Here is a 24,406-nt window from a genome sequence, read left to right on the forward strand (position 1 = left end):
CAGTCCAGCCAATCAGACTTTGCCACAGCTCGGTCTGTACCGTGTACCCGCACGATAATGTGGGGCCGATCAGCGATATTTCATCATTTATCAATCACCACACCCAATACCCCAATTTTTCAAGCAAAGATAATAATAATAAAAAAACCCCACCTCAATGAAATCCACACTTCGAGGTTATAAATGTGCAAGAATTAGTGTTAAACGAAATTATTCTTGAAAATGTACTTTTAATATAAGCTATATGGGGCATTCTAGAAAAATTGCTGTGGTTGTCACACCTGATGATTGCTTGTGTTGCAATCGAAACGTCGTGATTAATTTATTTGTAGTATTTTTTTATTTTTTATATATATATATTTATTCTTTTCACCTACGTGACTTTACTGAAAGAACCAAAGAGTATATGGGGCATTGTTGTTCTCGTATGAGTCTCGAATCACCTGACAAGCTGTGGTATACCTTGGAGGCTGCCTCGTCTACTGCACGCCATTGGGGGCTTAATCGACTTGGCACGTACATATGCTCACATGCTGGAACACGAATGTACATTGCTAAAGGTGCTGGTCAGGACCTTTAATAAAGAAGGTACCATGTTTGTGAGACCTGCAGTACTACAGTATATCAATTCTAAACCATGTCTGTCTGATACATTGGGGGAACAGCAGCGCAGCACAGAGACCAATGCACATCTCCAGATGCCTGCCTGAAGATGCTCATCTCTATCTAACACTTTTGTCAATCAACTACTTGATGCAGACCTCTCCACGCCAAGCTGCTCGTGAGGGATATTTTACCAATGCTGGTTGAAGGCAGGGACGCGTAGGCATGGCAGCATAGAAGCACAGTACAACATATGATTTTGAAACACTTTCCTCTACAACCCACAACATAGCACAGCGCTGCAGATGCCTACGACAACCTGCTTGTGCGTGATGGTCTCTCATCCAAGTCCTATTCAGGCGAAAGCTGCCTAGCTTCTGAAATCTGACGAGATCAAATGCATGTTTGGTGAATTCGGAATCGGCAATGTAAAAGTACAATGATGGAAATTACGACTTTATCAAGCTCATATTTGCAAGAGCACTTGGTGTAAGTCACAGCCTCATAGTGATTTAAACACGTCAATACATCTCAAAGCAACAGCCTCCTGACTCAATGAATGTGTATTCGACTAATAATGGGTGTTCCTTGCTATTTGAATTCCACACACGTATATGTCAATGCTTCTATGTACACATTTCATCCTTTGTTCCATTTTTTGTCAATGTCTACATTTTTTATCCATGTGGCAAAGGTGTCATTGTGCACTGACTGGAAACTTTCCTTCTCAGGCACAATGTTTTGCTGATTTTCGTGATCGAATTTGTTTTTGCCAAAGCACAAATGGAGTTATTGTTCGTCTCTTGCATTATTTTGTATTCCTCCAATCTTATATTTTTATTGGAAAATGTGTTGAATGGACTTTTTGTTTCACTTGGGATTCCATTAAAAAGACAGAAAAAGTTACATGATCGGGGAAAAAAAGGCTAATCAGAGTCGTAATGTTGTTGTTAAGTAATATCATTTTGCTGGGACAGAACACATCATACCAATAAATAATGGCTGCTGGATGAGACTTTTATTGACGTGGCAGCCAAAGGAGAGCATGCACCCAAGAAGACATCCACTGCTGCATTAGTGATGAGATCAGTTTCGTGCGCAGGAGCTAGATGGATCGTGGCACTGCAGGACGATGAGGGATGGCGACCGCGTGAGGAGGCCTTCATCCAGCAGCATATTGCTCTTGGATGGTGATGATAATGCATTATAAAATTGGTTACCAATGTAAACCAAACCGTAGGTACGACTCATCAGTCGGTGCAAACCATGCACCATCATTGTCAACACTGCATACGCACACACAAACTCACGACATTCAGTAGCATACCCAGTTGATGTTTCAAGTCACACGCTGGTTTGAAAATCTAGTGGCACGTGGAATAATGGGCCCCTCTGGGTCCCTAGAGCCGCAGGCAGCAATATTGAGGGAGTATCCCAGAACGTGAGCAGGCATGAGCCTCGAGTTTGGGCTCGCCCGTGCCAGTTTCCCACAGCCATCTATGTGGCACGAGGCCTCCAGCAGCTGTTCGACTTAAACCCATGGGTGTCTGAATTAATATGCTCGAAACGTCCCACTAAAGTTAGATTTTGATTTGGGTGAATTGATTGGCAAGGTGCCTTATTACGACTTTGGAAACATTTTGTTCATTTGGCGGTTAGCACGGTTGGCTACGTACAGTGCAAATGAAATTCAACATGGGGCCGACGCCAGTGGATAAGTGACACATTGATAATGCCGAAGTATAGTTGTATTTCTCCCCAGCATCACGAGACAATAGACGGGAGGCATCGAGTTTAATTTGTACTTCGGAACATTGGTATGAAAGAGTCTTTCAAAAAGCAATTTCTGATAATTGCATCCGCAAGTCATGGTATGCACACTGGACTTGAAAGCCAGAGGTCGCCGGTTTGGTCTCCTGCTATGGCAAGTGAAAGAATGGGTCAATTACTAATATACCCCTGGCCTCCCTCCACCCAGCAGTATAATCGGGTACGTCAAAGTTAGTCCATTGACAAGGTTACACGTGGTGGAGTAAAGTGTGGATAGTCCCAACTCGTCTGAGACGTCTGAAATAATAGGCTAAATACTTTCTGGAGGGGCTCTCTTGTACTCCCTCGAGCATAGGCCCTTCTGCCAGCAGTGGCATAATCAAGCAATTGCAGGGCTCAATCTTTACCTTTTTAATGTACCCGATCAATTGTAAATATTTGCTCTTGTGGGACAGTTGGCCTTTGCTGGAGGTGTGGAGCTGTGCAGTGAGCCACTGACCACACCATAAGTCTAGCTCCCTGGTTATGTGTGCTCAAACAGGTTTTTAGATTAAAAAAAAATAAAGTGGCATTTCAGATGCAGTATTAAATAGCAACGTTTTTAAATAATGCAGTGCAGAGATGAGAATTATTAATATAAAAAGTCGATCGTTGATGTATGCATTTACAATCGATAAACGCAGGCATGTCCTTAGACATAACTAAATACATGGCTGATTTGTATTGCCACTGTTTTTTAAAATGACAACTTTAATGTTTTCTGAGAAGTCATGGAATTATCATTTCCCATACGACGCCCAGAGCAGGACTGTAGATGCTTTGACATTCTGAAAATGAAATCACATCACGACTTTTATGTTAAACCCCAATATTTACAGATATTTACAGGTGCCCAAATACTATGATCAGCTTTTTGGATAAAATCCAAGTTGTCATAAGTGCTAAACCATGACTCAACCAAGTAACCCCTTGTGGTTTCACTCAGGGGGAAAACGCCCAATTGGCAGCTTGTCATTTTACATTTCATATCTTATCTTTGCAAACACTCTGCTACCCGCAATAATTACAATTCACATATAACCAGTGCTTCCAGTGTGTATGCCTGAGCACAGGCAGGTGTCATCACCTAACCCTTTTCAGTATTCCTTAAGCCAGGGCTGGACCGTACCCCTGAGTTTACAGTGTTCATTGACGTGTCATCCAATTCGTCCCACACCTCCGATTAGCACGGTTGGCTACTTACTGTGCAAAGGGAGTTCAGCATGCATACATACACATGTCCCAAGCACTAGGTACGGTTAATAATATGCACACATCTTATCATCTTCCTCATCATTACCATGAGCCATGGTCTATCCACTAAAAGATGAAGGCCAGCCGACACCATACCTCAGGGTCCTGCTACGCCACTGCCCGTCTCGTAACTGCACACGAGCTGATCTCATGGCGCCATCTCCCGTGGTGGTTGGCCACCTTCCCTTTGGCTGCCACTCAACTCGTCCCGTTCGTCGGCCATCATCCCTTCTCCGCCCTGTCCTGCCCAAGCCCACAAGTCTCCGACCTGTTTCTGAGAAGAACCCCCGACTCTATATTGTTCTCCGATCCACGTCTTCCTCTGTCTCTCGGCGGACAGCCGTTCCTAAAATGCTTGTTTGTGTACCTTCCGGATTTTTTTTAATCAGTGTCCACGTTTCTGATTCACTGGCACAGCTGGCATCACGGATGGATTTCTTCAGTCACATTAGTTGTGCTGCTTTTCGCAATCAAACTCAGTTTTAAAAAAAACACCCAATGCTGCTCAAATGTTTCCCTCTTTAGATTGTCTAGTCCAGCATGAATCCAGGTTACTTGCAAATGAGTCTCATCCTGGTCTCTTGAGTTATCACCTGGTTAAACAAAATAAACCTCAAACTAACCAGCAGCCAGCCTGTAGGCTAGGGGGTAATGCATCTTGCAGCATGATAACGGCACCGATTTTACTCATCTCCGAGGCAGCCGCTAAGCAATTTCAGTGTGCAGAGATAGGATCGGCAAAAACCTGACCACATTAATACTTATTCAGTGTGATTCTATTTAAATGTATCTGCGTACTTTTGTACGGCAACACGTTGCAGGGCCGTACAGCATTAACGTTCAAGTCATACCACTAGGAGGCATGACACCCCAAACTGATTCATCACTGCAGTACTGGAGTTCCATTCGAATTCGGTCAAAGCATAAATGCAGTTGGTCGTTCCTGTAATTCTTTCAAAGCTGTTTACAGCCTGCAGTATTCCATGTTTTATTATACTGTAACAGGGAACCTACGTTTCAGCATAAAATGTAAACGTATATATTTTCAAGCCTTTCTTGCCAACTTTTACGAATGCACATATCAATTAACTACGCGAGTACATTAAATGTCAGCTTGGGCAATCGCTTGTTTTTAAATCTGGAGATACGGTACCATACTTGAAGCCCTCTGAAAACGTAGCCAATACAAATGGCGTTGTAAAAACCACAACTTTGCAGTGACTTCAGGCAGAACAGCAGCCCCAAACCGGTGAGACGAAGGCCGCGAGCAGACACCCACTGACGATTTGGCAGCCCGACAGCTCCCGTCACGCACGCATTTGATGTGGTAGTATACAACTGGATGAACTCGCTGGCCGAGCCAGCCCTGGCCACAAATCATTGCAATAAGGGAATTTTTTTTTTAATAAAAGTAAAATTTCTGATTTTGACAAATCATTCTTTCAAGTTTAGAATTTGTTCGCGCATTCGTGTACATTTGTGCATGACATTTGAGGCAGGTGTTTTGCTGCATATCATGTTCACGTGCATTTTACCTCTGGGCTTTTTAAATACATCCCAACAATCGTGTTTGTCAGACGATACATTGACACGTAATCACGTCCTCCTAGTCCAGGGGTCGGCAACCTACGGCTCCGGAGCCGCATGCGGCTCTTTACGGGCTGCTTCTTGACGATATGTACGTATGTATAGTATGTACTCGGATGCATTGCGGCTCTTGAAATGCTGAATTTTGTACCGAATTGGAAAGAAATGGCTCTTCTTGTTATTTTGGTTGCCGACCCCTGTCCTAGTCCCTCGGCCATTTGGGCTGTTGGGGCATGATCGTTGCCTTAACTGACATCTCCTTGCAGCAGTTTCTCCACTCCTCTCCGTGCGTTGCTGCCTCTCAACCGCGATAGCTCCCATCTTGTCCAGTGTTTGATGTCCAGTCACAGCACCACGGTACTTCCTCTTCCCCTAGCCCCTTCACGTGTTTCCATCCTCCACTAAAAATATGTAGCCTTTCATTAGTTTGTGTAATTGATGCATTTTATAATGCAAATCATGGAACCATTTCAAATATGAAAACTCCCACCAGACATGGAATATTGGTCAATATTTTAATAGTTTTTTTTAAATATTAAAAGTAAACCATCTTGCAAAAAAATAACGTTGGCGTTGGATTTAAATAATCAACATTACCTGAACCTGTTTCTGAGAAGAACCCCTGAGAACTAACTTGAATGCTTGAAGAATACCTTCATCTATTTGCAGTTATAAACCTGAAAAAAACAATCGTACTCGTGAACAATATAAAATATCTAAACAAAGTTATACAATTGAAACTCTACAAGATACAAAACATCTATTATTGATTAATTAAGCTAAAGCCACAATAAACTATTTTGCAGCTGGTCCATTGATGCACCCAACATAACCCAGGGTTCCAGAACAATATCTCCCCACGTGTTTCGCTGAAATTTCTGCATCTTCAACTAGACCTGGTATTACGCTGGTGAAAAGACTTCCAACAACTCGCACTGCCTAAATCAGAATATTCAGTGATAATGGAAACAGCTTATGAACGTTAACACACAACAAACACCAGACACCTTCAAATGCAATATAGCAGAGCAAAATGTTGCACTGGTCAAACAAATTGGCAACAACAAAAATAACCAAATGGAAATTATAAGTTTCATTTTTTTTTAAACAAACGTATGTTCTGCCATCTGAGTGAGTTCAATGGTGCCATATGCAGGTAAAGACAAGATATATCTTCAGTGGCATTGTGTTGCTCATATTCAAGGTTATCCCGAGTCTCCGTCACCGCTAGCGCTACCATTTTGTATCTCCCTTCCCGTTGCCTCTCCCCTCCTCCCCGAGTTGGCAGCTTCGCCTTTCGTTTCCTTTCCTTCCACCCTTTTTAAATTTGTTTTATCGGCCCTTTTCTTTTTCCCTCCTTTCACCTCCTTCTGCTCTTCCTTCTCTTCCTCCGGTGAAGGTGTTGCCTCTGTGGGAGGAGATCAGGAAGACAGCGTGAGAATAGCCAGAACAGCTCAGCTAACCTCCCACTTTTCCTGCCAGTGGCCCCCATGGCTAAAACAATGGGAAGGGCTGTTCTGTTTAACCATTGAGCACATAAATGTGCTTTAATCATAAAAGTAATTACCACAACATAAAATGATGGGCATGTAATTAAATGGATTTGTACGATCAATTTAATTGATACTAAAATTTTTACATCTTTGTGATGTAATCAAATAACTCAATGATGAAATAAACAAACTGTTAAAATAACTCCCAACCCATTATCAGTCGAAGATTGTTTGATCATATTGCCTAAAAGTGAGGGTTGATGAAAGGGGCGGCAAAACCAGTTCAGACGTCACTCGTCAGCGGTGTTAGCAAGGGCTGCAAATGAAACTGCACTTGCCAGGTACATAGCAGGCTGAGCAAACCACTGCACGCCACTGCTCTCCCTAAGTAGATTCGTACCCGACCAAAACTATTTCTTATGCAGTACATGCAAAAAAAAATGAAAGTGCGACCATGTTTTTTTTCCCTCATACAGAATAAAAAGAGCACAAAATGTGGTTCGGGCCAAGTAAATGTATAACTTACTATTTCTATTAACTATTTTTATTTTACGAGGTAAGGCCCACTGAGCTATATAGTTCCTTAGAAGCGACCTGACCACAAATTATAGCTCAACGAAGTGGCCTATTCACATGGAAATTTATAGCAGCCAAAAACTCTATAACGCGTGTTTCTAAATGTAGTGGGAAAAACCGGAGGACCCGGAGAGAAATGCACTTGACTACGGGGAGAACATGCAAAATCTAAATATACAGGCGCGACGGTCTGGATCTAACCCACCAACCCCAGCCCCCGCTCCACCCCCCGGTATGTAGTGTACGCACTTGTCTGCTGCTCCTTGACGCTCTCCACCGCCACTTCGGCCACGGCCTCATTGGGGGACTCGGGAGGAGTCACCTTCCCCGTTGCAGAGCCTGTGGAGGAGGGGCTCTTCTCCATCTGTTGGGCAGGCAGTTTCTCTTCCTCTCCCACGTCGGTCTCCATCTCCTCTTCTGCGGCGGCTTCGGTTGTATCTCCGTTGACCGCCTAAACACACGTGCGCATATGCACGTGCAGAAATTCAGCTTCGTCAGAAATTGCCTACAGCAATAAAACTGTGAGAAGTTTGACTGGACTCTGTGACAAACACCGAAGATCGCGAAAAGTGGAAAGCATCTGTCATGGGCATCATATCTAAGTGATGAGGATGACACTAGGTGATTAGAGAGCTAATTAATTGGACTATGGTACACAATGATTAAGGTGATGGTATTTGACAGCTTACTGGCGCATCATCGGGCTTTGCTGCAGATTTTTCCACGGCAGCAAGTGCCGCGCTCGCTGCAGCCGCTGCAGCCTTAGCTGTAGCTGCTGCAGCCGCTGCGGCCTTAGCTGCAGCCTCCTCTCTCTGCTGCCGCCGCAGGGCCTCCATCTCTGCCAGGATCCGCTCCAGATCCACCTCCACCTTCATGCCACACAGCTGAGGAGCAAACAACACCGACGACAATGCAACAGATTATGTGCGTGTGGGAGGCACATGCTTTGGCGACAAAATGTTTATATTCTTTTCAAATAAAAAAATATATACAAGTGCACTTGCCCTTTTCATTTCGCTGTTGAATGTTGCTGTGTTTTCCAGAAATTTCCTCTTTTTCTCGAGGTGGCGTTCCTCGATCTGAAGAAGCTCTGCTTCCAATTTCCTCTGCAACAAACAAGATGGGACCCAGTCACTCTCTAGAAAGTCCTTCAGCCCATCAGTCATGCCGATGCATTTGACCCAATGCATAGAGCAACCGTGTGTAACCATTTTCGAGCCCGTGGCCAATATTGATAATCTCCTAGGATTGTCAATATTGATGAACGTGACGGCATGTTCTCAGACGCAGCATCATATTTGAGAACGCAGCGCCAAATTTTTAGGAGTGACGTCACATTTGCTAAGTTTACACATGACCCTCACGGGCCATGAGGGAGATTCCCAGTGGGTATAGTTCGGAGGAATTGTGGAAAACAGCCCACGCTCATGGTGCTCAAGGGCTGGATAAAATCATGGCCCGCAAGCGAATAAGCGACGCTGCTGTTGGGAGGGGCCTCACCTGGTGCACGGTGAGCGAGTCCACCTGGCGCTTGAGAACCTGCATCCGTCCGGTGGTCACCACCACGCGCACATCTGGGACCACGACCTCGCTGAGGATCTCATTGATGAGGCGGTGGTTCCGCTGGAAGCGCGAAGCCCCGAGGTGCTTTAAGGAGGATCCGTCATCATGATCTGCCAACACAAATCGGACGACACTGGTGATACATGTCACTTCATGATAAAATAACAATACAAATAAGACGTCCAGCTTTTGCCAATCCACTGTTGGATGGAGGTCTCACCATGCCATTTTGAGTGTGGGATTGTTTGAACAAGCCTTACCACATTAGTCAGCGTGGGGTTGGTTGCAGTGGTGGATGAATTACTGCTCCACCTTAAAATATTAAACTATTTATTCCTCTAGCACTGCACAGCAAAATTATGTGTTGGTGTTCTCAGCCATCCAAACCTCAGGTGACATGATCTAGAATCACAACCAAGACTATGTTTTGAGTTCACATTTATGAATAGGTTTAAAGTGGGGGTGTACTACCGGGTAGGTGCCTATATGCTGACTCAGTTTTCAGGACCATGACTAACGTTAGAATCAGGGAAAGGTCTGGATTCACAGCAAGGCGTGTACCGTCTGGGTCGTCGGCAGGCTGGATGCTGACATATGGGTCCACCTTCTCCATACGCTGCCTCTGTCGACTTTCCTCCTCCTGTGCCGCTTCCGCACGCGTCTTCGCGTTGATGTAGGCCAGGTATGTTGGCGAGGTGTGGTACGCCTTCATCAAGTCATTATACTCGATCTGAAAACAGCAAAACACACTTCATCAGGCGGCTCTCTATCCTGATTATATATAAAGTATTATTATTGTTATCGTCAATGCCATGTCAGCCAACTCTGCCAGAACAGTGAATTAGTCAACTGTTACAATAGCATGTTTCACGTATTTCACCATCATACGCAATTGAACATTCTTGATAATACAACCCGGTCCCACTGGATTTATTATTTATCGATCATGCTATCCCATTGGAACTAAAGAGACTGGGCTCTTTATGGGAATCACTGAGATGCATCACTAAGCTGTGTCCAGCCAGGAGAAGAGAGGCATATTTGTTTACCTTTTCCGCTTCGTAGTCATTGAGATATTCCTGCTTGTCCTCCTCACTTAAGTCCCGCCACATGCTGCCGATGATCTTCCCAATCTCCCAGAGCTTCAGGTCAGGGTTGGCTGCTTTAACCTGATCCCAAACCTAAAAGAATCGACGAAGGAATGAATGCGACAGCATGAGCCGTCGCAGCACTCTGCATGTGCCCACAGCACGAGCTCAGGTTATCTGCAGCATGTACATTCATTTTGTGGCAAAACATTAAGTGTGCAAAGTTATGCTGTGTCACTGTAGATGATTACCAACCTTTCTGCTGTACCGCATGTAAGGCATGAGGGGCTTGTCTGGAGCCTTTGGGGCTTTTGGGACATTGATACCGCTGGCCTTGAATAGATAAAAAAAACATTTGCATAACTTTTGTTAACACACAATCCATTAAACTGTATATGGCCTAAGCAGCAACTATAGAACACTTAAAAACACATAATTGGTGAGAAATGTGAATTAATTTGCTTTAAGTTGTAACTTTTTGCACAAAAGCAGGGCTCTTTCCCATGCAGGCTGTAAGCATACCATGGATCTTGCATTGCTTCCTGCATTTCCTCCCAGCTTGTAGTTGTTATAAGCCAAGTGGCTGTAAATGTTGATGCCCACATATCCTGGTGTGCTCGCAGCTTGCTGTAGGGAAACAACACAAAGCCATTATTTCAAAAGGAAAGCGTAATATTGACAAAATTGCCACAGCTCTCCATTCAACCAAACACATGGGCGTAGGTGTGAGAAATTGGCCAAACTGATTGACCAAGGGTACGGTTCTTTTGGCGCGCTCCTAAGGCAGCGTCAGGTGAGCATTTATGCTTACCGATAGCGTCGAGACACCCGGGGCAGGAGAGGAAGCATACGGGATGCGCCCTGTGTGAACACGAAGACATAGTGCCACTTTTGCAACAACAGCAAATCTTACGTGAAACAGGCGGAACCTTCATTAGTGCATTTTTTTTTATGTAAGAAAACAAAGTTCCTACTTGTAGTTCCTGTTTGTTCCTAAAAGCTCTGACATGAGATAATAAAAACTGATTTAACCAAAAATTCAGGAAAATAAATATCTCCTGTAGATGGGCTATAAATAGGATTGTTGGAGAAATCATTGTAATCTGGTATCACATTAAATGTATAGTCAACTGAGTGGCACGAAACAGTTTAATGTGTTCATGTAAAACTGTCAAGGCAGGCACAGCTGACATTTGAGAGGTTTATTATTCAGGTGCCGAGGCCACCCGAGGCAAAGTCTGCTGCAACTTTATTCAGAGCCCGTTACATATTAATCGGAAATGGAATTACAGTAGTGTAGTGTATCCAGTTAAATTTCTGTGTTTTCGATGCAATTTCATACATCAGAATTTCTGTGCAAGGGGTGAAGAGATAATGCAGTGGACTCATTCACAACTCCTGTTATCCTTGGTCAGAATCTATCTGCACAGAGATTGCTTCTCCTGTTTTGCGTGATGTTTCACAGGAAAATTAGTCACCACTGGTAATTGGGAGACAAATGACTCCAATTTAATTTATCAAAGTAGACGAAAAATTCCACTGCCGTGGCTATTTAGCAGATAAGAAGATGTGCGTGCCAGATTCTTACAGATATCTGCATTTATCTGCAGCCTCCCACTGTGGATTATTGATGACGGTGGCGATGCTGTTGAAGACGAACACGAATCGAACGGCAAATTTATATTATCCGCGTATATTCACGGCTAGACAAGTGGGTCATGTTATCAGGGATCAATCCTCGCGTAAGAAGATGCAGCCATAATAGCGGTAAATTGCTTTTAATCATAGTTATGCGATCCGTGGCCACCCCCCTACTCAAATATCAACACGAATGAGGAGTTTACTGTATTAGCAACTTTGGTAGAGGTTTACATGGAAAAATAATATCTGAGCAGGTGACCCCCATGAATTGAGGGGAGGTTTGGATGAGAATGAGAAGCAGCTATAAAGTCTGCTTACTGGACATATTGTGGAATCCCCCTTTCTGCGATGAAAGGCACTAATCTTCGTCTTTCAATTTCCACGAATCTGGATTAAAAAAAAGACAAGAAAACCAACTACAGAGGCAGTAGTCGTACACTGAAAAACATCAACAAATAAGGTCAGCACAGCAGACATGTCACAGTCAGCTGTCTTTTATTTATGGGCCAAAGTAAAACAAACGCCACATTTCCCCGAGCACGTGGATTTAAGCATCTAAAGTGTAAACATTAAGGGCTGACCACTAAAACCATATGCGTGTGTGTACATATATTAAATAGTAAAATACTTAGCTATACCATTTATCATCAGCTATGTTCTATCTACAGCTGGATGAAAACCTCCCCAAGCCGTTGATATTTTATGGTCTCACGATGAAATTATCCATCGTGCGCCTGTACAAGAACCAATGTAATCACTCCATCTCCGTGGTGGACTGACCTCCCTCTTGATATTATTTGTCGACCAGTGAATGCCATCCCCTCTAGCCAAATTTACTTGCAGATGTCGCGAAAGCCTACATGTTAAATTTGCCGATTGTTGCGAAAGCCTACGTGTTAAATTTGCCGATGTCGCGGCCTACATGTTAAACTTGCAGATGTTAGATGATCCATGTGTTACTCTTCCTGTCAGTGTAATTCCATGCATGCACCTCTCCATGTCCTTTGTGCAATTTCAGCTTTTGCTAAATTTTCTTTGGCAATGTACATGTTTCTGTTAAAATGCCACAAGCAATGAATATACACTAATAAAAAACATGTTTTTTACGCCGCTATAGTGAAGTTATTGAGGCTGACCGGAATGAAAACGATGAATTCGAGATTTGCATGAGAGCAGATTGGTGTGCTTTTAAAAAACTAAAATTCCAAAATGAAAAGCTGCACTAAGAACCCCGACGAACTCCGTCTTGATTCGCGGCCACAGATAATATCATTGGCGAGTGATATCAGAAACGGGGTCCTATCTTCCCCCACTTAACGCACACTGACCAGATTCAAGTATGGTTCAAAAGCCCTATAAACGGCATGGCGTGGGAAGACCTTCATCCATTGTTGGATTCAAAAGGGCTGGAATATATTGGTACAAAACCAACATAGCAACAATTGCCAATTTAGGGAGAATAATTGGCTATTTAGAGATAAGAATTGGTGTGGGGTCCCAAAACACTGGCCAGGGTGATACCACTTGCTATCCGTGTAAGCCAACTTTACATGCGGCGAACTGTTTCCCAAATCCGCATACATTTAAACGTCAACGGAACATAAAACAATTATGAAACGATGAGATGGAGAGATGAACAAGATTAACTCTGTGGCTACCAAGATAAGGCAAAAAAAAGAGACACAGGACGACATAGCAGTAATAATAAGTGCCTGAGATGAAATCAAATAATCTGGAGGCCACTTTGGGGACATGAATAACTATGAAAAGGAACCGGAAAACAAATAGGGGAAGCCCGAGCCCAGAGCAGTGGGAAGTTACGGACTGACGACAGCCCCCTAAACAACGAGGGCTGTGGAGGGGCCTGGCGTTTGAGAAAGAGGGCACACCTATGGGAGATGAGCTGCGAATCAGAGGGCCTTTTGACCGGAGGTGCTTGACCTCTCTCCACAAACACACCCTCACCATCCACGCCTTGCTTTGCATAACGGTACACGCGTGTCTGTGTCTACGGTACAGGCAAGCGCGCAGTACCATTGTTTTTCAATCAATCCACAACGCTGGATGAGGGCCTCCCCACGCTTTATGGGCGGCGAGAGATAGTTTGACCATACCTCACCACGCTAGTCAATGCGAGGTTGGTGAATGTGTGTGTGTGTGGAGTGCGGTGTGTACTCCGTATGGAATCATGATCATATCACTTCTGTATTATCATCATCATCCACACCTTGGCATGTCCTGGCCCCGGACATGCCCAAGCTCAAGTTCTTCCGATTTGCCCCGTTTCTCTCTCCGAAGAAATAGGCGCACTCACTCTTTCTGTGCGACTTCTGGAGACGCATTGAGAAGCGAAATAAACCCGCGCCGTGCTGCAACTTAAGAAATGGACATTAAGTTCGCAGACGGGGGGGGGGGGGTCTCCAACAACACACAGAGCGATGGTGGTGGCAAGACCACGGGGCGAACACAACTTCTTCCTCATCCACCCCCCCCCTCCCTGCTCTTTTCTCACCGACGCAACAACAATCACGAACATAACGACGGCGCCAACAACAACGAACCCAACAACAAATAACACAAACAAACAACTCCCCACGTTTGCGCGCCGCTCACCGCTTCGTCCTTTGTTCTCCGCTGCCGGGGCCGCTCATTCATTCACGGGCGAACGGTCTGACGTCACCGTGCGTCATGACGTCACGTGCGCGAGAACTCCCCTTGTGCCGTACGAAAGAGAATCTACGCGTGACGCAATCGCGTTGGTGTCGTGACGTGCTTCCCGGGGGGGGGGGGCGGGTGGAATCGCCAAGGAAGAGGCCGACCTCATGCGCGCGTTGCGCCTCGCTGTTCCCTCGCGGCCCGCGTGCGTGATGTCACGACGCAACATCGCGCGTGCGTGCTGACGTCACGACGCACGCCCTCGCCGAGCGCGCGCGTGATGTAACGACGGAACATCGCGCGTGCGTGCTGACGTCACGACGCACGTCCTCGCCGAGCGCGCGCGTGATGTCACGACGCAACATCGCGCGTGCGTGCTGACGTCACGACGCACGTCCTCGCCGAGCGTGATGACGTCGGCAGTGGAGGGTGACGACGTCAGGACCGCGTGGTTCGCGACTTCCAGAAAGGAGTCACGTGACTTGCGAGCGAATTTAATTGTTAATTATCCTGACGCCTTAAATTGTATTAATTAAAAATACTTTCAAAAAAATATATATTAGAAGTTTTAACTTAAATACACGCCAGTCATGTTGTGCACAGGAAGTGGCTACTGCAAGGTAAGCAGCGGCCACGGACGAGCACGACGCCCGCAACGTATTGCATGCAACCTCTTCATTAGTGCTGTTTGTTACTGACCGCTTGGCTGTTGTTTTTGCACCTTTGCAGCCTCCGCTCACGGATCGTGACATTAAAAATTAAACGTGCGCCACATAACAAAGGAGCAGTAAAGAGACCGTCGGTTTCGATTCTGTACCACGATTAAAATAAATGATTGATTCTACCTCAGCGTATCGTGCGTTTACAACTTTCACGCAGGATTTTTGCGTTTTATTTTAAGCGCACGGATCCCCGTCGTGTGTCAGCGTTAAGATCGACGTCTCTCTCTGGGAACCCCGAGGAACGATGCTTAAACGTCAATGCCGCGACAAGAATCGATTTGTCTGCACTGTCTGCGCTTGTCTTTGTTTCTTTCTCACCGAACAGCTGCAGACAAACGACTGCGTAGCATTGGCACGATTGCGAAGTACTGTATTAGTTTTATCGTACGCGAACATTTTTTTGTGAAGGATCCGGATACCAATGAATCGATTTTACCGACCGAATCGATTCTCGCCAACAACCTCGGGCCCAGAGATTTGGCGCCAAAGCGAGAGCGGCGCTTGGGAACTCGCAGCCGAGAGCAAAGTCAACATCAACATTATTATCATCATCAACGATATCAACACAATCATCCGAAACAATAGTTAAACTATTACAACAACAACAAAATCTGCGTCACGTCACGCACGGCAGCATTCGGCCGCGGGGAATACCCTGCTCCCGGCACGGTAACGTCGAATGGACCCGACTCTGGTCAGATGTAATAGAAGGGGGTCTCTTTGAAAACGAAGTCGACTACGCGACCACAGTTTTACTTAACCGATTTACGCATCACACTGCGCTCTTTTAATTTGAGGGGATGTGCTGAGCCCGTCACGGTAACGTGGAGTTTAACGCAAGTGTATCACGACCGACAGTCGACATGACATTATCCATCATTTCACGTTGATTACAGGAGACACAAGAGTGATGTTTGCGTCAGCACGATTTGTGTTATTATTTATGTCTCATGGACTGGAGGTGGCCAGTATGTGGAAGCATACCACTGGATTCGTGAATCTATATGTAGCATTTGGCCAAATATAAAAAGTGGCAATACCCTTCTGAAAAATATTACCAATAGTCGAGCTTTCCCTGGGTCCATAAAGGACATTAATCAATGATTGTTGTGTCATCGTCTTTGTGGGACAGCAATTTGTGCTGGCCACGGCTTCTTAGTTGATGGGTCAGGGCCTTATATACGGGATTTTACTGTGTTTATGCAGTATAGGATTTAAATGCTGCCCACGGCAGCAGCAGTTATGCTTCGTATTACCAACCATCTGTTTTGAGCCATATCAGCCTAGATGTTAAGATGTCTGTTTTTAAATTGTTACTACTCATGAAACGATACCAATAATTTTAATTGCAAGGCGTTGTTCCTTGATAAAGGTCAATCTCTGGACTGGGGATGAGGTAGGGCAATCAATAATTGTTAATTACCTAATTGTTATTCTTGTACTAGAATGCTGAATGGGGGGGTTAATTAAATATATGAAATGTTTTTTTGTTATTTGATAGAAAATAATGTAAACCTTTGCATGAATATTGTATCCTTATTTTTCCTTGTATTAAGATTTGACTTGATGAGGGAGGATGACAAAACGCAGTGCTGAGAAGCTGTTTGTAAAGTTTGTTGAAGACAATGAAAATGAATCAAAATATTTCAAAGAAGCTTATGAGGTAAGGTCGCAATAATACACAGTCAACATGCTCATCGCTATTTCACTTGCAGTTTTTACTGTCAGCATCCAGGTTTATTTAATGAGCGCCTGTTCTACTTAATAGAAAATCTGCAAAATTCAGTCGGAGTCGTTACTGCAGCGAGTGGATGTGGCGAAGGTGCTGACATTGAAGGAGATTGACAGGTCACTCTATGTGTGCGACCCTTTCCATGGAGTCGCCTTTGATCACCTTGTCAAAGTAAGCAGCTTCACCGATCCCACCCAACACTGTCCATCAAACACCTCACTGTTTCCCGAACAGAGTACGGGGAAGCATTCAAGTAAAGGATGAGGGCAATACATGGATACTAGACAGAAACAATTCACCTGTTCAATTTGTGGCCATAATTCAATAAACAAATCTTTGTTTCTAGATTTGAAGCTTTCGTGACTGCAAGGATTCATACTCTTAGGTTTTTTCGGTAAGTCACGTAGGTAAAACATCAAAATTAATGAAAATAAAATAAAACAAGGATCACGACGTTTGTTGCCTCCGAAACGACGTGATCTTTGTTTTATTTTATTTTCATTAATTTTGATGTTTTACCTACGTGACTTACCGAAAAAACCTGAGAGTACAAATGTTTGTTGTCTGTGATTGTGGTGCTTGTACAATCCATAGTTATATGTATGTATGTTCAACTTTTTGCGCACCGTACGTAGCCAACTGTGCTAATTGGAGGTGCGGGGGCAGGACAAGAAACTAAACACAAAAAGCAGTTCTAAAGAAATCAATTTTAAAAAAACTCATAGTTGCATTAATCTATGCAATCAGTAGTTGTATGAACATATTATCTACAATAATATATTCTTAGGTGTACGGAGAGTATAATTGATTTACATTGATGAATAATTACATTACTGGCAGGTTAATATGTAATTGTATTGTTTATTTGAGAATTGATATAAACAATTTGAATGTGTGCCTCCCCCCCCCCCCCCCATTTGTCCCTTCTTCCACCACAACTCTCAACCATTTCCATTCCTACTGACTGCTACTCAAAGATGGGGTGCCGAGTGGTGGGGCCACAAGTGGTGCTGTTCTGCCTGGACAGGGAGCGCTGCGTTCCAAAGGCTGAGCACCCTGTGTATAATATGGCTCTTGCAGACGCAGTACTGTCCTGCACCAACATTGACAAGGATGTCCGTGTACGTCACGTTCTTGCACACTAGTATTAGCGTTGACAAACGTCATATCCATATATCTATGTGTGTGTATATATATGTGTGGGATATTACAATTCACAAAGACATTTAAGGGGAATAGTTATGTTCGAGGAAGATTTTTGGAAATGCTTTTTTATATTTTTTATTAAATCGCAAGGACCAAATAGTGTGGGTGGAGCAAAAAGGTCCATCCATCTGAAGGAGTGTTATGGGTTAATTGCATCGCAGAAACATGAGGGATGTTTATGTAAAGATGCCTTCTTTCACAAATGGATATACAATTGCGGATAATTAAATCAAGTGGAATGGATTACTCCTCTACAGTCCCATGGCAATGAGGTGTTCTTGCAGCACGAAATGGGAGGAGGGTGCCGGTGATGCATAAAGCAACATAAGCTTTTGTGACTGCAGGAATTCATATTCTTTGGGTCTTTCGGTAAAGAGTCACGTAGATAGGTTCAAAGAAAATAACAAAAAAATACGACATTTCGATCGCAACACAAGCGGTCGTCACCAGGAAAGGGGGTTAGCTTATAAAGGTAAACTGTTTGGAAATGGGCGTAGCCCAAATGTCAGCAGCATGGGCAGGACAGCTAATGTTAATGTAATTGGTGGGCAGCGACCGCGACGGTGCTGGGTTTTCCACCAATTAAAGGGCTGCCAGGTAAAAATGTGCATGTTAATCTAAGATCTGTGAGCAGCCTCCATGGTGAGCACGCTAAGGTGGCTATGATAATGTGAGAGCATGTTAATGTAAGATCCCTGCGATCACTTGTGTTGCGATCAAAACGTCGTGGTTTTTTGTTATTTTCTTTTAACCTATCTATATGACTTTACCGAAGATCCAAAGAATAGAGCAGTGGCATATTTGGTATTTGAACAGTTGAAAAGATTTTATAGATGCTTAGGTGAATTTCAGATATTGAATGCGCAAACCATGTGCTGCCGATTGTCATGTACATCCAGGAGGAAATGCACAGACTGATAGGGCTGATGGGAGGCCGGGTGTTGAGGGACTTCACAAGTGCCGTCACTCACCTGGTGGCTGGGGAGGTTGGCAGCAAGAAGTACTTGGTGGCTGCCAGTCTGAAGAAGCCCATAATGCTAGTCTCCTGGATCACCACTTGCTGGGAAGCTTCCCAGGAGAGGTGGGCCACTGGATTTTATATTAGTGTAACAGCAACATGTACAAACAACTGTTAATCAATAGCTGGGTCTGATTAGATTAACATGCCAGGCCATAAGCTGGTAATTACATTTTTAAATCATAGTTATATTACCAATATGATTTTTATTTTATATACTTGTTCAACTGTAATATATTGGACACAATTCAAGTGTTGATTTAAACCTGGCTTAGGTATTTTAGCATAAAGGAGCCAAACATTTGCATCAATATGGAAAATTAGTTTATATCTGCCAAGCAGGTGTAAGCGCAATTCACATTGGCTGGCTGGATCACTTGACAGAAGCTGCTGGAGGCATCTTTGTGATCCACCACTTGCTTAGTCAAATTCAAGTGGATTATTTGAAGTTTTAAAAGTATCTCTATGCCAAAATGGGCATTCCTTGGCTAGAATGATGAAACTATACTTTGTCTTCAAATCTAGAACTATACTTTGTCATAGATTTCATAATCTCATAGAAACAGACCAAGGCACCATTAAGATATATAAGCATATGCAAACTTTCCTTTAAGGACACTGAGACAAGACGCTTTCCTGTATTATTACTATTTTGTTACGTGAAACCATGGTGGTCAGGTATTAAAATGCCTTATTAAGCACATGCCGCATTCAAACATGGCTTGCCCCACCTTGATGGACAGTATGCACGAAGAAATGCTAATGTCACAGTGCCAGTGTTGTCTAGCGCAGTCCCTAATTGGATGGAGCCACAGCAGATCTGTGATGGGATCAAATTTGGAGTGATGAATAGGACTGAGCAGGATTTGTGGGACACACCTACTTTGTGCAAAGCGTTTTTTTTATTAGTCCGCTAGAAGCCGTGCATTTCATGCATTGTGTGTTAAACAGTGATTGGGGAAGCATTTGAAAATTAAAAATTCTTGTTAAAGAGATTTTCAGATGCTTATGCCATTAGTGTGTACTTGTTGCAGACAAATCTGGCAGCCCTAACCTCAACACGACTGTGTTCCTGGGCTACGTGTCCTTGTGTCTCAGGATGGTGTGCGGTACGGACAATGAGTGGCTAGAGAAGCACATGTGCCCACCACTGCAGGGCTGCATGCTGAGTGTAACGGGGCTAAGCACCCAGGAGAGACGGGACATCCAGCGCCTCGTAACCAAGCATGGCGGCACCTACTCTGGAGAACTGAAGATGAACGAGTGCACGCACCTCATTGTGCACAAGCCACAGGGTTCGTAATGCATTTGTATTCTTTTGAGAATTTTTATTTCATACTGTTGGAGACACGAAGAGGAATGCGTTATTTTTAGGGCGTACACAAGTTATAGACATTAGCTTAATAGAAGTAAGTAGGCTTGGGCAGGACATATAGCTAGAAGGGATAATGGGCAGCAGTTGAGATGAATGATGGAGAGGCAGACAAAAGGAGGAACATGCCCAAAAGGATGTCACCATGATTTCAATTTGCGTGCTGGAGCCGAATGGATGAGAGATAACAGTTTGGGCAGACTTCCTTCATTGTCCTGGTGATGGTTGCTGATGATGATCACAACTGCAGAGCTTTGCCTTGAAACCCAAGGATTAATTAAAGGTCTTCGTTGAGCATTTTTTCCTCTCCTTGCTTGCAGGGCAAAAGTATGAATTTGCACGCAAGTGGAACGTGGCGTGCGTGACGGTGCAGTGGCTGCACGACAGTGTGGAGCGGGGAGCGTGCCAGGACGAGGGCCTCTACGCCGTGCTGCCACTCGATGACATGGGGGGGGGCCCCCAGGAGCCGAGCACCTCCACACCCTCCCCCTCACGCGGCCGCCCCGGCTGTAAGGATCAACTACAATTGCATTTTGCTGTGGGTTGCTTTCATCATGGGCAAAATGCCAGGCACAGTGGCTGATGTAGTGTACTTTCACCTTAATCATGTGAATGTGATATGATTATGCTGCGGTGCTCCTGAAGTAAAGGGTGACTTAATTTGTGATACGAATTGATTTCTAAAGAAGTGTTCATTCGCACATTATTCTATGGTAAAAGGTAGTGGTGCAGCCCAACGAGAGCTTGTTCATACCACCACTGCTGGGAGAAGGGCTTTCTTTAAAGGGAGCTTGAGAGCCATTCTAGAGGGTACTTTGGCCTCGTCTTCCACGTTAACCAGACGTACCCAGACTTTTTCCCGCCACAATTAACCTGCCCATTGACTAACTGAAGTGTACCTATTTATTTAATTTCGTGGACTGAGGCAGAAGGATTTAAGAAACGTGTCCATTATTTCAACACTAGTTCATTAAGCCTGTCTTCGCCAGGCAAAAGTTTCAAGAAATATAATAATTAACCTGATATGAATTTTTTACAGTTTTGATCGACAATCAAACGCTAACAACTGCTCCAAATTGTTGTATTTTTCTGCAAAAAAAAGTCGTTGACGACGTGATCCAACTTATATTGAAAGACGACGTATCCATTGAAAATCGCTCAATTTAAAGATTCCGTTCTTTTTTTATTAGAAATAACTAAAATTAATAAACTTAATACTCTGAGAAGAAGCTCCTATCTTTTACCATTTTCGAATTATTGAGATTTGACTATCATAAAATGCGTATTTTTTTGGTTCAAAACCGCTTTAATCCGAAATATCTAAAAAAAAAAAATGTTAGAAAAATAGTTCTCACTTTAATTGTATTTGCTGTTTAATGTTTTATCAAAGGAAAAAAACGCAATCTTATATTTTGAACGGTTTCTGAATGACACGCACTAACATATTTACGGGGCACTTAAAATCGAGATTTGAAGGCCTTAAAATGAAAAATGTCAGATTTTCAGATGTTTTCTGTTGTTAGTCCTAAAAGCTACTTACGTATCAAATTTCAGCTTTCTACCTTGTCGGGAAGTACCCTAAAGGTTTTTGAGACAAACATTAAGATATTTATTTATATAGATGCCACAAAAGAGAGAACAAAAAATATTGCTAATGTTTTTCATTTGACGGTAATGCTTAGAGCATAAATTCAGTGAACTTCAAAGTATAACGGACCATTCATTGTACTTCTTGCAGCCTGTGCCATGTCGAACGTAAGCAGCATCTCGAACATAAGCATGAGTCGCATCAATGAGACGGTCTCCGCCACGTCCATGGCCACACGGCTAGAGGTGACGGCAGTGGGGGCTCGGGCCGAGGTGAACGAGCTGGATTCCCTGGACCCTGCACATCTGTATGGCCTTGACTCTCTATTGGACGGCTGCAAGGTGAACATCATCGCTGCCAATTTGTTGTTTTTCTGTAACGAGCTGACGGATGTTAAGATAATATATTGAAATAGAGCTGACTTTGGTGTGTATGTAGTTGTGGTTTTCTGGTAAGGCTCTAATTTTGATTGTGGGTTGTCACCAGCTTAGGTGTATGTTTGAGGTTAAGGTGATTATTATTTTAGTGGATTAAAATTAAGAGAAGGGATTAGTGGTAAAAAGTTAGTTTAGGATTTCATAATCACATTAGTAATGGAATTTTAACCAGAATGAATTACCTTAAGTGTTTTAAACTTGCATGAACTCGTCTATAGAATCGAGAGCAACTTGCGTTCATTCCAGAGAAGCTTATAACTTGGTGGTCTGGATTATTTATGGTTGCATTTAGTTTTTTTTTTTCTTGCTGGCACAGATCTTTGTGTGCGGGTTTTCTGGGAAACGTCTGGAGAAGCTGCGGAGGCTGGTAAACCTCGGTGGAGGAGTACGCTACAACCAGAACAGTGCAGATGTGACTCACATCATCGTCGGGGACCGTGACCGGGAGCGGGATCTGACTCTTGGGCAGGAGAACTCCATGTATGTATCATACTGTACTCGGCAGGGCCGCAGCACCACGCAATCGTTTACCAAACGACTCGACTCGCTTTAATTATAATTATCTTCATATCTGGTTTTTCGCATTCAAATTAACATTTGTGAACCTAATATATATTTTTTGCACATGTGCATGTACAGCCCTTTTGTCATTTCACTGCAGGATGAGGACCTCTCCATGCCATGTTGGTTTATATTTGACCATACTTGACCACACTGGTCATTGACAGTTGGTGAAGAATAGGGAGCATTGACGTTTGAGGATGAAATTACAATCCAACGATGTATTTTAATGCACTGACTACCATAAAGCCCAGTAGCCTATGTATTGTAGTTGCCCAACCAAACACTATGCAAGCTCTACCCTGGCTACCATCTGAGATCTTACAAGATAGGGTGCATCGCGGATTATTTTTGTTTTAAGCTACATTTGCTTTTTATAGACTTATAACATAGTCACTATTTACTTTTGCGACATAAATACTTGCAAGCTGTATAATGTTAATATTACTTTAAAAACTCCACGATTCCATGTTTCTGTGCAGGCGTAACGTTGTGACGGCCAAGTGGCTCGTAGACTGCTTCACCCAGCGCCGCCTACTGCCAACCGATCTGTACCTTCATCCCGACTACACGGCCCCAGAGGAGATCCTCCTGCAGGCCCCTCTGGCCCCCGTAGCCAGTGCCCCGAGTCAGCAGAGAGTGCCGCCCCTCACTGAGCAGGGCCCTGCAGGGCAAGGCCGTGGAATCCGTAGCAATGCCGGTGACGGGATGGAACGAGCAGATGATGAGCTCATGTTGCAGTATTCACAGTCAAGTACGTGATGCAGCATTGAAGTTACATACCCTATGTTTTTATTAACTGGTAATAGTTGGTCAATGAGTCATTTATAAGTGAGCTCTGTTTCCTGATTATAGCATATAAGTCAACAACAAACAATAATGTACCATTTTGTTAACATCACTATTTTCATATTTGCTTGACAATATTTTAGGAGACAATTTCATGGAATGTTTGCTGACTTGACAAGAGTGGCTTACAAATATTTTTGCAGTGGATATCCTTACACATAATAGTATTTTTTGTTTTGGCTTTTATGCGTGCATCATTGCTTGTTTATCAGTCACGAAAATGCTTTCTAATACCTTTTGTGTTATATCCTCAAGCAGCAGATGGCATGGTCAGCAGAAATGCAACAGACAGAACGTACACGGAAGAATCTCACACCAACACAACAATCAGCAACGCGACGCCTTCCACAAGACTCTTGGCGAGCATGGACACCAAGGGCGACTCGACGCTTTGCGAGGACTCAGGTGCCGGTATTTTCAGTGGCAAGCGGTTTGCGGTGGTGGGGTTCTCTGCAAACGAGGAGTCCGAGCTGGCACTGCTGGTGAGCGAGCACGGCGGGAAGATGCTGCCAACAAATTCTCGCGCCGTGGCCCACTACGCCGTGGTGCCGCTGCTGGGCTGCGAGGTGGAGAACACTGTGCACGAGGTCGTCACCAACACATGGCTGGCAAGTCCCCATGACCCTTATTCATTGGTTCCTTCACTCATTTT

The 24,406-nt window shown here is 43.9% G+C and overlaps 2 protein-coding genes across 6 annotated transcripts in view; one reads left to right on the forward strand and one right to left on the reverse strand.

The window, feature by feature from the left end:
• Positions 1–5,754: 5,754 nt before the first annotated feature.
• SMARCE1 (SWI/SNF related BAF chromatin remodeling complex subunit E1) lies at positions 5,755–14,473 on the reverse strand. 2 transcript variants are annotated; one of them, XM_078604697.1, is made up of 13 exons: positions 14,228–14,313; positions 13,842–13,944; positions 11,933–12,001; positions 10,785–10,834; positions 10,496–10,600; positions 10,229–10,306; positions 9,935–10,066; positions 9,447–9,615; positions 8,823–8,995; positions 8,327–8,428; positions 8,012–8,206; positions 7,572–7,773; positions 5,755–6,661 (listed from the first exon to the last, which is right to left on the reverse strand). In XM_078604697.1, the coding sequence occupies exons 3-13, from the start codon at positions 11,937–11,939 to the stop codon at positions 6,459–6,461; spliced, it is 1,416 nt and encodes a 471-aa protein (XP_078460823.1). In that variant the 5' UTR covers positions 11,940–12,001; positions 13,842–13,944; positions 14,228–14,313; the 3' UTR covers positions 5,755–6,458. The 2 variants fall into 2 exon arrangements, with proteins under 2 accessions (XP_078460823.1, XP_078460822.1); XM_078604696.1 differs by lacking the exon at positions 13,842–13,944 and having other exon boundaries at positions 14,228–14,473.
• TOPBP1 (DNA topoisomerase II binding protein 1) overlaps positions 14,419–24,406 on the forward strand; it is a 30,559-nt gene continuing 20,571 nt past the window's right edge. The window contains exons 1-11 of one of the 4 annotated variants that reach the window (XM_078604692.1): positions 14,419–14,889; positions 16,548–16,654; positions 16,760–16,894; positions 17,701–17,844; positions 18,829–19,010; positions 20,046–20,242; positions 20,640–20,828; positions 22,058–22,248; positions 22,661–22,824; positions 23,388–23,659; positions 24,010–24,362. In XM_078604692.1, coding sequence (XP_078460818.1) covers positions 16,568–16,654; positions 16,760–16,894; positions 17,701–17,844; positions 18,829–19,010; positions 20,046–20,242; positions 20,640–20,828; positions 22,058–22,248; positions 22,661–22,824; positions 23,388–23,659; positions 24,010–24,362 — 1,914 coding nt within the window. In that variant the 5' untranslated portion in view covers positions 14,419–14,889; positions 16,548–16,567. The other 3 variants (XM_078604695.1, XM_078604694.1, XM_078604693.1) reach the window with 3 other exon arrangements.

Source organism: Lampetra planeri, chromosome 2 (assembly GCF_965212315.1).
Source record: "Lampetra planeri chromosome 2, kcLamPlan1.2.h2, whole genome shotgun sequence".
Lineage (NCBI taxonomy): Eukaryota > Metazoa > Chordata > Hyperoartia > Petromyzontiformes > Petromyzontidae > Lampetra > Lampetra planeri.

What these genes read in the sequence shown, in the direction of transcription:
- SMARCE1 (XM_078604696.1), bottom strand. An exon ending in CGGGTGTCTCGACGCTATCG is followed by an intron (nt 10,601 to 10,784) that starts GTAAGCATAAAT and finishes GTTTCCCTACAG; the next exon opens with CAAGCTGCGAGCACACCAGG. An exon ending in ACTCGCTCACCGTGCACCAG is followed by an intron (nt 8,429 to 8,822) that starts GTGAGGCCCCTC and finishes TGTTTGTTGCAG; the next exon opens with AGGAAATTGGAAGCAGAGCT.